This window comes from Camelus ferus, chromosome 3, assembly GCF_009834535.1.
Source record: "Camelus ferus isolate YT-003-E chromosome 3, BCGSAC_Cfer_1.0, whole genome shotgun sequence".
Taxonomy (NCBI): Eukaryota; Metazoa; Chordata; class Mammalia; order Artiodactyla; family Camelidae; genus Camelus; species Camelus ferus.
This window is the reverse complement of record NC_045698.1, coordinates 98,003,258-98,015,410: the sequence shown is the minus strand read 5'-3', so window position 1 is coordinate 98,015,410 and position 12,153 is coordinate 98,003,258. Positions and strand designations below refer to the sequence as shown.

Here is a 12,153-nt window from a genome sequence, read left to right as displayed (position 1 = left end):
TTTGGCGCCTCCCAGAGCCTTATTCCCGGCCGCGCGCCGGGGAGCGCTCAGTCGACCGAGGGATCTGCGCGCGGCACGCGGCTGGCCAGCCTGACTGAGGCGCGGGGGCTCCGGCGGACAGACAGATTGACTGATTGACAGAGTGAGCAGAGAGGCGCCCAGCGGCCGCGAGCTGCGCGCAGGTCGCAGTCAGGCGTGCACCCAGAGGCCGGCAGCAGACCCTGCCCGGCCGGATCTCCCGAGCTTCGCCGGCCCCGGCTCCGGTGCCAGCGCCCGGTGGCCGCCGCCTCCAAAGTGATTGCTGCCTCTCCGCCTCCGCCGGATCCGGGACCATGAAGCTGCCGCCGTCGGTGGTGCTGAAGCTCATTCTGGCTGCAGGTAAGAAGGCTGCCGCCGTCCCCGGAGGTCGGGGGGATGGGGAGGCTCTGCTTGGGGCACCGAGGGAGATAGCTGCAGCGCCCCCGGCGCGGGCCACTTGGTGGGGCCAGTGCTCCCCGGCTGGCGGGCGCCGGCGACGGTGCGTGGCGACCCGGGGTCTGGGCTGGGGTCTGATGCGGCCGCGCCTCTCACGCGCAGTGCTCTCGGCGTTGGTGACCGGCGACAGCCTGGAGCGGCTTCGGAGAGGGCTTGCGGCTGGAACCAGCAATCTGGACTCTCCCACTGAATCTACGGACCAGCTGTTGCCCCCGGGAGGTGGCCGAGGCCGGGAAGCCCTGGACTTGGAAGAGGGAAACATGGACCTTTTCAGAGGTGGGTGTTGGGGCTGCCCATCCTCGGACCCTGGTGGGAGTTGAGAAATAAGCGGATCTGGCATTCATGCTGATTGGGCACACCTATGGTTTGGGGTTTTTCAAGGGGGACTTCAAGGAAAAGCCGCTTGGCCTGCCAAGCTTACTGGGGGATCCTGGTATACAGGTCCCATTGTCTTTCTTGTCCTTGGGTCTCACGTGCCGAGTTGCTGCCCTTCTGGGTACTTAGGGCAATTGAGACAGGCAAAGTGCCTGGGCTCCATACATTCATTCCTCTGAGGTAATCTGGGTGATAGGAACAAGGAGTGGTTCCTATTGAGATGCTTCCCCTCGAGTTTCTACGTAAAAATGGGCACAAGTCCTAATTCCCCCATCAAATGGCTATTGTGTGTAAAATAAGATAAAAGATGTAGAGATGCTAGGCACACAGTAGGTGTGCAGTGTTAGTCTCCTCCACCTACCTGTCTCCAAGTTGGGGAAACAGAGGGGAATGAAGAACTCTTGGTCTGCCCAGGTAAGGCCAGCACCCCTTGAGGAGGCTGTGAATGGTGAGCACGGGGTCCCTAGAGAGCTGTATTGATGTGCTATGTGTCTACAAATCCTACCCAAAGCCTGGATACTTCCGGACCACTTAGAGTCCCTGGGTGGGATCCTCCAGCCAGCCCAGGTGCTGTGGCTAAGTACATAGAAGCACAGGGCAGAGTCCAGAACCTCCAGTATTGTCTCCTTCCCTATCCCCAGCCACCTGCAGAGATTCTTGAGGGTGGAGCAGGGACTGAGCCCTGGAGCCCTGGAATGACTATATTTGGCTGGAAGGATACCCACCTGTTCTAGCTCCGCCTGCTCAGCCACCCGTCTTCCTTCTCCAGAGCTTCCCTTAGGTGCTGTCTCTGTTTTGTATAAATTACGGATCTGCTCCAAAACTGAGGCTGGGCTTCCACCTTCCATTCTCTTAGTGACCCTCTGGGGTCACCCCTGGCCAGAACAACCTGGATTCTCCTGGCCCTCTCCTCCTAGGCTGGGCAGAGCTGGGCTGTGACTCACCCTCCACCCACACAGCTGCTCCTCATACCTCTGCAGACCTGACTCACAGCTCCCTCTCCCCAGCAGGAGCCTGGCTATCACCCTGTCACTCTCTCCCTCCCTTTTTTGATTGGCTTGGCTCTCCTGCCTCAGTTTCACCACAGCTCTGGTCACTGGTTCTGGGTCTGCACCAGAAGAAACAGGGGACTATGGGACTACTGGCACCTGCCTGTGCCCTTTTCTTGGGTTTCCTGGGCAAAGACGATTTTTCAGATCTCAGGATATCTTCTCACCTAATTTAAATGTTACCATTTATTAAGTGCCTGCTGTATTTTAGGCACTCAATACGTTATTGTGGGTTAATTAATCCGTGTTGCAACCCTCTGAGATAGGAACCCCTGCTATCCACTTTTTACCAAGAACCTCAGGGCTCGGGGAGATTTATGTGACTTGCCCAAAATCACATGGCTGAAATTAGAGCATGGATCTACCGACTTTAGAGCCCCTTCATTGTCTCATTCCTGACTCAACATCCCAGGTGCTCTGGGCTTGTCTGATGGAGGAACAGGGGTGTGTGTGAGGCAGCTTGGTGTGTTGGGATAGAGCACTGGAAATGGACTCCAGAGACCACATTTCAGATCCCAACCCTATATGACCTTGGGCAAGTCACTGACTTTTGGGACCTCAAGTTTTTCATCTGAAAATGAAAAGCCATATTTTTTGAAGCCAGTTCCACCTTGAGGATCCAAGGTCCCCAGTCTAATATGCAATGCTCACCCTTCTGCCAGACATGTCGCTACAGCCACGGACAGTGGGCACCTTTATTCTGCTGGGGACAGGGGAAGGGGGACTGGCATTAGACCCCTGAGCTGATGGGTGTAGCCCATGGTCAGTCCCAGCTGGATGTCTGTGTGAGATCGTTTTTCCCCTTTGAAGCATGGAAAAATGGGGAGAGTCGTTGTTGTTCTAGTTCCTTCTCGATAGTTCTTTACTTTCCATCTTTCTACCCCTTGTGCACTGTACTCCCTATCCTAGAGAGCTAGAGACAGGACATTTGGGGATAAATGTAAATGGATCTTTGAGAGAGGGGATGAGCTGCAAAGGGCGCATAGCAAGTTAAGCATTCTGCTTGATGTCAAAAAAGCAAGGCTCTGACGAGAGATGGCTTGCTTGTATCCCTGAGGCTGGTTCAGATTTGGGCTCATTAACCTGGTGCAAATGGATACCCCAGAGGGGGCCACCCAGACATGGGTACTGTTCTTATTTTAGGAGCCTTCTCCTTCTAAAGTACCCTCCAAGTACCTTGTCCAGAAGCAATTTTTATCTCTGACACTCTCTTCCTGCAAGTGGGTCACTGAGTGCAGCATCAGGAAATGAGGCTGATTTAAGGCCAAAATAGAACCAAGTGGGCGTGGGGGGGGGTAGGAGATGAGGATGGACAGTGGGGTGGGGGTGAAGCTGGTAGAATTGCCCAAGCAGCTGCAGTTACTTAACAGAAACTAGCATTCTTAGAATGAGGTTCTTAAACTGAGTTTGTGAAATGCCTTCCTTGGGACTCCCTCAGCCTCTCCTTCCTCCACTGCTTTCTGGTGGTCTGCCCAGGCTTCCCTCAGCCCTTGGGAGGCACTGGGCCAAAGGGCCTTCTCAGGCGTCTGAGTGGAGGTAGTATGAAAGCGTCCTTCCTGACACTGTGCTGTGTGAGCCTTTCCCCTGAGAGAGCCAGAGACTTAACAGCATCTACTTTTCTACTGCAGCTGCTTTCTCCTCTAAGCCGCAAGCTCTGGCCACACCGGGCAAGGAGGAGCGTGGGAAAAGAAAGAAGAAAGGCAAGGGGTTAGGGAAGAAGAGAGACCCGTGTCTTCGGAAATACAAGGATTACTGCATCCACGGAGACTGCAAATATTTGAAGGAGTTCCGGGCTCCATCCTGCATGTAAGTGTCCCTTCCCTGGGACTGTCTGTTATCAGCTCACTCTTCTTCAGCCACGTGGCTGTTCCTCGTTGTCACTGTTCCTTGAATTCATAATTCTACCCAGTTTCTTCTCAACCTCTGGGAGGAAGTTGGGAGGAGGGGAAATATTTTTAGTCAGCGGAAGGGGCTCCCCCCAACATAGGATGCAATTTCCTGTGGCGTGGGTTTGTGACGCTCTTTCATCCTTGCTTTTCCTGCTTGCTCAGAAATTTCCTGCTTGCTCAGAAATGAGCTTGTGGAGAGGAGAGCTGACACCTGAAGGCAGGTTCATTTCTCTGCCTCATGCCCTACTCCAGATGGGAGAAGCCAGTAGGAAACATGGCAGAGTGGGCTTCCTGGGTGGAGTGGAGCTCGCATAGCCTCCTTTCCCAAGGCCTGCAGGCAGGTCTGAGGTACATTTGGACACATGCTGTGCAGGTGTGTATGCACTCAGACCTATGTGCATGTGAGAAAATGTGGGTTGAATCTGAGGCGTGGCAGGATTGTACAGGAAGCAGTCACTGGGAGCAGGGAGAAGTCTCTCCTCCCTTCTTCCTCACCCTGTCAAGGGCCAGGAGGTGGGGGACAGGGTGGGTATTGGCCTTTGGCCACTGGGGTGGGAAAACACTTCCTTTGTGCGGGATTAGCAGAAAATGGAACCTGACTCAGTAGGCATCAGCCCCTGGTCGGTCAGGCATCACCACCTTCTCCCTGGCAAGGGTGTGGGTGGAGGGGCCATGGGTTCCCCAGCCACTGTGCTAGGCCAAGCCCAGCAGAGGGCTGCCTTGGCAATCCCTCAGGAATGACAGCACTGCCATGCTCTCTGGCAGGCATAATGTCACCACTGTGCCCGAGACCCACACCCACATCAAGCTGCAAACATCCACTATCTTCTGTTGGGCCCGAGTTTCCTATGGAGAGGCAGCCTCTGTGACCTGGGAGATTCTGGCAGGGTCAGGAGACAGTTGTGTGCACACTGCTTCCCAGCCTGTCAAGAAGGCTGGCTGCCTGGCATCGCTTCTACTGTGATTGGGACAGGTCCTTTGGCTTTTTAAAGCTTTCTTATCCCATCTGATCTCATGTGGCAGAGCTGCCCTGTATTTGACAGTTGGCAGACAGACCCATCCTTCCCCACCATGTCCACAGTCACTTGAGTGTCCTCTCTTATAACATCCTCATCATGAGCTTAATATTGGAGACGGTTGCTTAGAAGTGACCTAGACAGTCCCCATATTATCCTTCCCAAGGTCTTGGGACAGGGAAGGAAATGTTTGTCTTAAGTTTGTAGAATGGCCTCATTAGTACAGGGTGGAGGTGGTGACTCTGAGAGTAGTCAGGATGGATGGATTGAGGCCAGGAATCTGTCTGGGCCAAACTGGTCCAAGGCATTGGTGGATGGAATTTCAGTGCTCAGCTGAGAACCCTTGTAAGGCTGCTCTCCTGGAGAGCTGGGCTGGACCGACCAGCTAAGCCCAGAGAACCTAGAAAATGATGTCCAGGGCCAAGGTGACCTTAGGGATGGTGATGATAAATGTGACAATACCATCCCTTCTTTGCCCTGGAGCTCCAGAGTTTACATTTAATATGAGTTGGGCCCAACAGATACATGTTGAACACCTACTTGGTGCCAACTATTCTAGGAGATGGGAAGATGTAGTTCTGTCCTGGGATGATTGAAAGCCCTCTGCTGGGTAGACAGGAGGTTTGCTGTCTCTACTTGAAAGATGAGGAAGCTGGAGCCAGGAAGTAGGAAGTGATTTGTCTGAGATCAACAGCTAAATAAAGTAGGTGGAAACAGGACAGGGACTCAGGTGCCTGACTCCCATTCCAACATGCTTTTCATGCCCCCAGGCTGCCCTGGGTGTTGGCTTGCATCCTTCTTCTCTGCCTGTCCTTACAGAGTTGGAGCAGGATTTTATAGAGGGCAGCTATTTTACTAGAGGGCTCTTAAGGCTTTTCCTAGTTTAAGAGCATGGCAATCTGATGTGAGGACTTTGTGTCTGCTTCCTAGGCAGATTTTCAAGGGGCTGGATTCTGTTTCTGGTTTGCTGCCTCCTGCCTCCAGCCTTTGGTACTCAGGGCAGCAGACAACAAGCAGACACAGAGCTCCTGGTTTGGGGGAATGTGACAGCTGGGCACCTACATCTGGGGCCCTTTGTGGCTCCTTCTTGCTTCCAGACCCAGGAACCACCAGCCAGGGCGTGTCCAGGCTGCTGTGGTGAGCTTGAGGCTGGCCGACTTCCTAAACCAGCCCTCTGCAGCCACCATCCACAGGAAAATCCTTTTGTGTTACCAGCCAAAAGTTGCCCTCAAAGAGCAGTTTCCTGGGGCTCCTGACTAGTTGCTGACCCAGAAGTTGGCTGCAAAGTTTCCTGTGACTGGAGGAAACCTGGGGGCAATTGGGCTGAGGAAGACTCAGTGCTGGAAAAGAGACAGGCTCAAGGGCTTCATTTGGCTTTATTGCTCAGATGCCCAGAAGGAATGATAAGCCCCCTTCTCTTTGGCTGCATCTGACTTTGGTGCCCCATCCTCAGGGTATGGGCACTGTCCTCTGGAGTCTGATTATATAGTAACTCCCACACAAGGCTTTGATTAAGTGCTTTTATCTATATTATCTCATTCAACCTTCACAGAACTCTAATGAGGTAAGCATTTATTGTTCCTCTGTTTTACATGAGAAAACCAAAGCTTAGAAATGTGAAAATAACTTGCTCAAGATCACCCGGCTAGAAATAGCAGCAGAACCAGCCTGGAACACAGGCATTCTGAGTCCCCTCCACCAAATGGTGCCCCCTCCACCTCCTGGGGTAGGGGTGGAGAAATCCAATTTGGAAAATGTATCTGGACTCCAGAGAGTTCTTGCTTCTGTTGTAATAATGCAAGTTCTGAAATGGGTCACAGACATGAGTAGGAGGAACAGGTCCCAGTTTGATGGGTTGCCGGCTCTGGGCAAGACACACGATCATGCCCCAACCCTGGGATGCTTGGAATGCCCCTTCCCTGGGGGAGCCAAGAGTTGTCTGCAAAGGGAGGGAGGTAATATTAGGATGTTTACATTATTATCCTTTTGACTCAGGGTGGGGGTGGAGGGATTATGTAACTGAATTGCGGGACTCTGAGGCCAAGCTTTATTTCTATCATCTGAGTAACTACCTGTGGGGTTTGGATGATGGACTGGGAGTGAAAAACAGACTCAACTTCAGCTTCCCTCCCCCCAGGAAAGCACAGTCTCTGCAGTCAGCCAGACCACTGGGTTGAATCCTGGCTCTCCCACTCACTAGCTGTGTGATCGTGGGCGAGTTTTCTAACGGAGGTTAAGCCTCAGTTTGTTCATCTTTAAAATGAAGATAGTAACTCCTTCTTCACAGAGATGTTTTTGAGGCTGAAGGAAATGATCCTTGTAAAGCAATTAGCACAGAGTACTTGGCTTATAGGGAGCCTGAAATGTTTGCTATTTATTATTCAAGATGATGATGATGATGATGATGATGATAATAATAATAATAATAATAATATGAGAGAGCAAAGAGACAGTCTTTCAAACCCATCAAACCCATCAGATATGTGTTTCTGCAGGGTAACCTGCACTGTTCAGAATGGAAAGAATTATGAATTTGGAATCTGCCAAGACTAATTTTTAATCTTGGCCCTTCTCCTCCCACTTGTGAAACATTTGGCAAATCACTTACTCTCTCTGACCCTAATCTTGGTCTTTCGATCTGTGAAAGAGTCTACACCTGCCTACCAGGGTGTTATGAGTCTCAGTTAAGGTAGTTGATAAGAATACTGTCTTGTAAACTGTAAACTGAGGTGCACAAATGATTTTCCAGGGGCATCCCTGAGAGCATCATCTATTGTCCTGGCAGGATGGGGGTCATTGCTTTGCCCATCTGGGCCGATGGGACAGATGCATGGAGAGGCTAGGCAAGGAACTGTGTGCTCTGCTGTGGACCTGACCTGCATTTATCCTACAGTGAAGTGGTTCCCCAAAACACCCAGGAGGAGCTGGGAAAGGGAGAAGTGCTGGGCAGGAAGGCAGGGGCAGCCCGGCCCCTGGGTCTGGACAGGTCTGCTCCTTGGAGCTTTTCTGGAAGAGCAGGAAGAAGGGGATTCCTTGCTCTGAGGCACCAAGTGCCTAACCTTCTTCCCAAAGGATGGGCAGTTCAGAATAGAGGGCCACCAGGTTCTCAGTGCTTCCGTCAGCTGCTAGTGGCCTGAAGTCCCTAGACAGACAGAGCTGCTACACCCCTGGCTGAGCTCACTATCACACAGTCCACATCCATGTGTCTGCCCTGCTGTGTGACTGTAGGGGAAAACAGCTCTGCCCTTCTGTGACATGGGGCTCCTACTACATCAAAGGGTCTCTGGGGTGCTCAGATAAAGAAAGGGACATGAATGTGCTTGTTCAACTATAAGCACTTCCCAGTCTTCCTAAGAGCTTCCAGGAAAAGTTTTGTGTTAGAAGAGGCAGTTGCCATCTGATTTATTTCTTGAGTGAGAGAAGCCAAGGGGTTGTTTCTGATGGTCTAGAATGCACAGGCAGGACAGCTGGGCAAGAAGATGTTTTCTTGGTTTGTTGGCTTTGTCCTGTGATATAGGAAGCCTGATAGCCTAGCGTTCGGAGGCCAAAGGCCAAAATTAAGCTCTCAAGTTAGGCCTTGCACTCAGAGGGAGCTGGGAGTTAAATGAAGGAAACGAGAAAAATGACTCCTGGCAAAGGAACGGGGCCTATTAATAGGCTGGGCAGTGGCAGAGAGAGACTGGACGCTGAAAGCACTGGTGGGGAAGGCTGGGTTTATTTCTGGGTCAGAGTGTTGAGGGGCCTCACTAGAGGGAGTGATACTGAATCCCCTCAGCTCAGCCCACCAGATCTTGTGCCTAAGTCCTCTGAACTGGCTTAAACAGAACATCTTAACACAAATGTAGTTAATTATCCACACGTGGAACATATCTAGCCAAGCCCTGAAGTCCTCCGTTGCTTTTTCCCTGCCTGGAGCAGGAACTTTGAGCCAGAAAACCAAAGGGAATGGAGAAGGGAGAGGGTGTGGAGTGAGGGAGGAAGGCTACGGAGCCTTCAGAGGGGCTTCTAAGAGTCTTGTATGGAGAAGGATAGAGGAAGGACAGAGATCACTGTTAGGGACTGACAGGCTGAAGTTGTGGGGAGTGGGGTTTTGCTTGTGTAGGTGGCCTATTGCCAAGAGTCTGGCCAAACCACTAACCTCATCTCTGCTTTGTTCTGTTTTGGACCAGCTGCCACCCAGGTTACCATGGAGAAAGGTGCCATGGACTGAGCCTCCCAGTGAAAAATCGTTTATATACCTATGATCACACAACCATCCTGGCTGTGGTGGCCGTGGTGCTGTCATCCGTCTGTCTGCTCGTCATTGTGGGGCTTCTCATGTTTAGGTGAGTGTCACAGCTATTTCTGCAAATCACTTCTATTCCTCCTTCTCCAGGATCTTCTACCTGATGGTGACATGAGCCTTCCAACCCCCCAAATCCTGGTCTAGGAGCATTCCTGGGTATAGGGTTTCTGGTATGGATCCTCTGGTATGACATGAACCTGGCTCCTCTGGTATAACATGAGTCCACTCTCTAGAGCCCAGGGCAAAATTGCCAGGCCATAGCAGGTCTTGCTTCTTGTAGCAGAATCAGCAGCCCACCTGTGGAGCCACCTCTTCACACAGTTCCTCCTCCAGGCTCTGATCTTTGATGGCATTAGGGTATGGTTTGGTAGTCGGGGCCTGGGTGGTGCTATTGGTATATCCTTCCAGTTCTGAGGCATCTGGACCTCAGGCCATGCTTCCAGTCCAGGTTGTGTTCTAGATTGGGGAAACCTACTAAGCACTCTGTGCCCATTTACAAGGAGTGCAACTCATCTGTTTTGAGACCTGGATCAAGTTACCTATCTTGCTAAGGGTTGTAATCTTTCAGTGATGATAATCTCTGTCTACCTACCTCATAAAGATGTTGTAAGGATCATATAACTGAGGTGAAAGTTCTTAGCAAATTATAGCCTGTTGTTAGAGACAGGCATCCCTTGAGGTAGTCGGACCTTTGGCCAGAGGTCTGTTGGGCCGCCATATCCTCTAGGATTTTCCAAGTATAGAGAGAACCACTGGGCCAGAGTCTTTCGAAAGGACCAGCTCTGGGACCTGCACCCTCTTATAGTAGGCAGAGCTTGCTCACAGAACTTATCTTCCCCAGGTACCACAGGAGAGGAGGTTATGATGTGGAAAATGAAGAGAAAGTGAAATTGGGCATGACTACTTCCCACTGAGAGAGACCTGTGTTCAAGGTAATGGTCCACCCTTTGCCCCCTGGCCCCATCACTATCTTTCCTGGATCTGTTTCTAGGCATGCTGAATTCTTCTCTTGACCTACGGGTTGGGGGACAGGCTACTGTGGAGTCAGGGTTCCATTGCAAAATTATTTTTAAAAAGGCTTTTGGGGCTGCATCTCCAACTAGGGTGAAAGTTGCTAGAGAGATCCCCAGGAGAGATGCCTGAGAAGATAGCTTCTCCCATCCTCTTCTTGTCGCCTTCCCACCCCTTCCCAGAAGATCTTTCTACTTCTTGAGAGTGGACCCAGGAGACTCTTAAGACCTTTTAAGCTGAATCCATCTTTAAATGCCTTCCTCTTATGCTTTAGGAATCAACTGGGGACTGCTACCTCTGAGAAGATACAAGTTTTGATCGATCGCAGACTCTGCAGAGGAAAAGGACTTCACAACTAGCCATGAAGATTCCTTCATCCCCAGTTGCCATCTAGATTGGGCCTCCCATAATTGCTTTGCCAAAATACCAGAGCCTTCAAGTGCCAAACAGAGTATGTCCAGTGGGATCTGGGTCAGAAGAAAGCAAAACTGAGGGACTCTTTATGCCCTTTGGATTCCCCTCCACCAAGTCCCACTTACCCCCATAAGTTTGTTTAAACACTTATCTTCTGGATTAAAACGCCAGTTAAATTCCATATGCTCCAGGATCTTTGAAAAAAAAGAAAAAAAGAAGAGGAAGAAAGAAAGATTTGTGGGTTGGAAGAAAGTAACAAAGATTGAGAAGCCGTGTACTCAAGTAGCCACCAAGGGATCTGCCATTTGGACCCTCCAGTGCTGGATTTGATGAGTTAACTGTGAAATACCATAAACCTGAGAACTCTGAATTTTGGGACTTCTACCCAGATGGAAAAATAACACCTATTTTTGTTTGTTGTTTGTTTGTTTGTAAAATGCCTCTTAAATTATATATTTATTTTATTCTATGTATGTTAATTTATTTAGTTTTTAACAATCTAACAATAATATTTCAAGTGCCTAGACTGTTACTTTGGCAATTTCCTGGCCCTCCACCCCACATCCCCCACCATCTGGCTCAGCATCACTCTCCTCTGCCACAAATCTGAGGTGGCTCTGTGACCCATCTGTAGTCATCTACTTTTCTGTCCACATCTCTGAAGATCCTCCATGATCAGAGTGCCACAGGGAGTGTTCTGTATGGTCAGGATATAGGAATTAACTTTGTCAGATCCACTCTGTGAGTTGGATTGCAGTCTTGCCTAGGCGATTGTGTCTACCGTTTATGTTTTGAAAGCCCAAGGTGCTGATGTCAAGATGTAACAGATATCAGTGTTTCCCTGTGTCCTCTCCCTGCCCAATCTCAGAAGAGGTGGGGCTTCCATGCCTGCAGCTTTCCTGGCCCCTTACCCCTCCATTGTCCCAGGCCCACAGAGTGGGAACTCACCTTCCCATGTGTCAAGACATTTCTCTTACTCCTGCCATTCTTCTGGTGCTACTCCATGCAGGGGTCAGTGCAGCAGAGGATACTCTAGAGAAGATACTAGCAAAGAAAAAGGCTGAGGAGGAACAGGAAACTTTGGAGCCGACTGTTCTCAGTAATTGATAACCTACCAGTTGCTACAGAAAAGGTTGGAGGTGAGGCAGGCTTTTGTGTAAACCCGCCCACCTCACCAAAACTAGCAAGGTATGCTGTCATGGTCCCTTCTGGAAGTTTCTGGTGCCATTACTGAACTGTTACAACCTGTATTGCCAAACCTGGTTCATATTTATACTTTGCAATTCAAATAAAGATAACCCTTACTGCGTAGCCTTCTGTCTGCTTGTTTTAACTGGGAACTGGTTTAACAGAGGTATTTTCTTTTTTCTCTTTTTTTAAATTTATTTTTTGATGTTTTATGTAAGTACGTATGTATGTATTTATAGGGGGGTAATTAGGTTTATTTGTTTATTTTAGTGAAGGTACTGGTGATTGAACCCAGGACCTCATTCATGGTAAGTGCGCACTCTACCACTGAGTTATACCCTCTCCCTAACAGAGGTATTTTCTTAGCTCTGACTCTGTATTAGGCTCTACACCAGGCCTATTTGTATATACTGTCTCAGTATCCCCAACAACCCTGTGGTGGAGGTACTGTT

At 50.2% G+C, this 12,153-nt stretch overlaps 1 protein-coding gene across 1 annotated transcript; it reads left to right on the top strand.

The window, feature by feature from the left end:
* Nucleotides 1-27: 27 nt before the first annotated feature.
* Nucleotides 28-11,824, top strand: HBEGF (heparin binding EGF like growth factor). The gene is made up of 6 exons (XM_032476933.1): nt 28-378; nt 577-750; nt 3,527-3,704; nt 8,973-9,128; nt 9,930-10,020; nt 10,374-11,824. The coding sequence occupies exons 1-5, from the start codon at nt 333-335 to the stop codon at nt 10,000-10,002; spliced, it is 627 nt and encodes a 208-aa protein (XP_032332824.1). The 5' UTR covers nt 28-332; the 3' UTR covers nt 10,003-10,020; nt 10,374-11,824.
* Nucleotides 11,825-12,153: the final 329 nt, after the last annotated feature.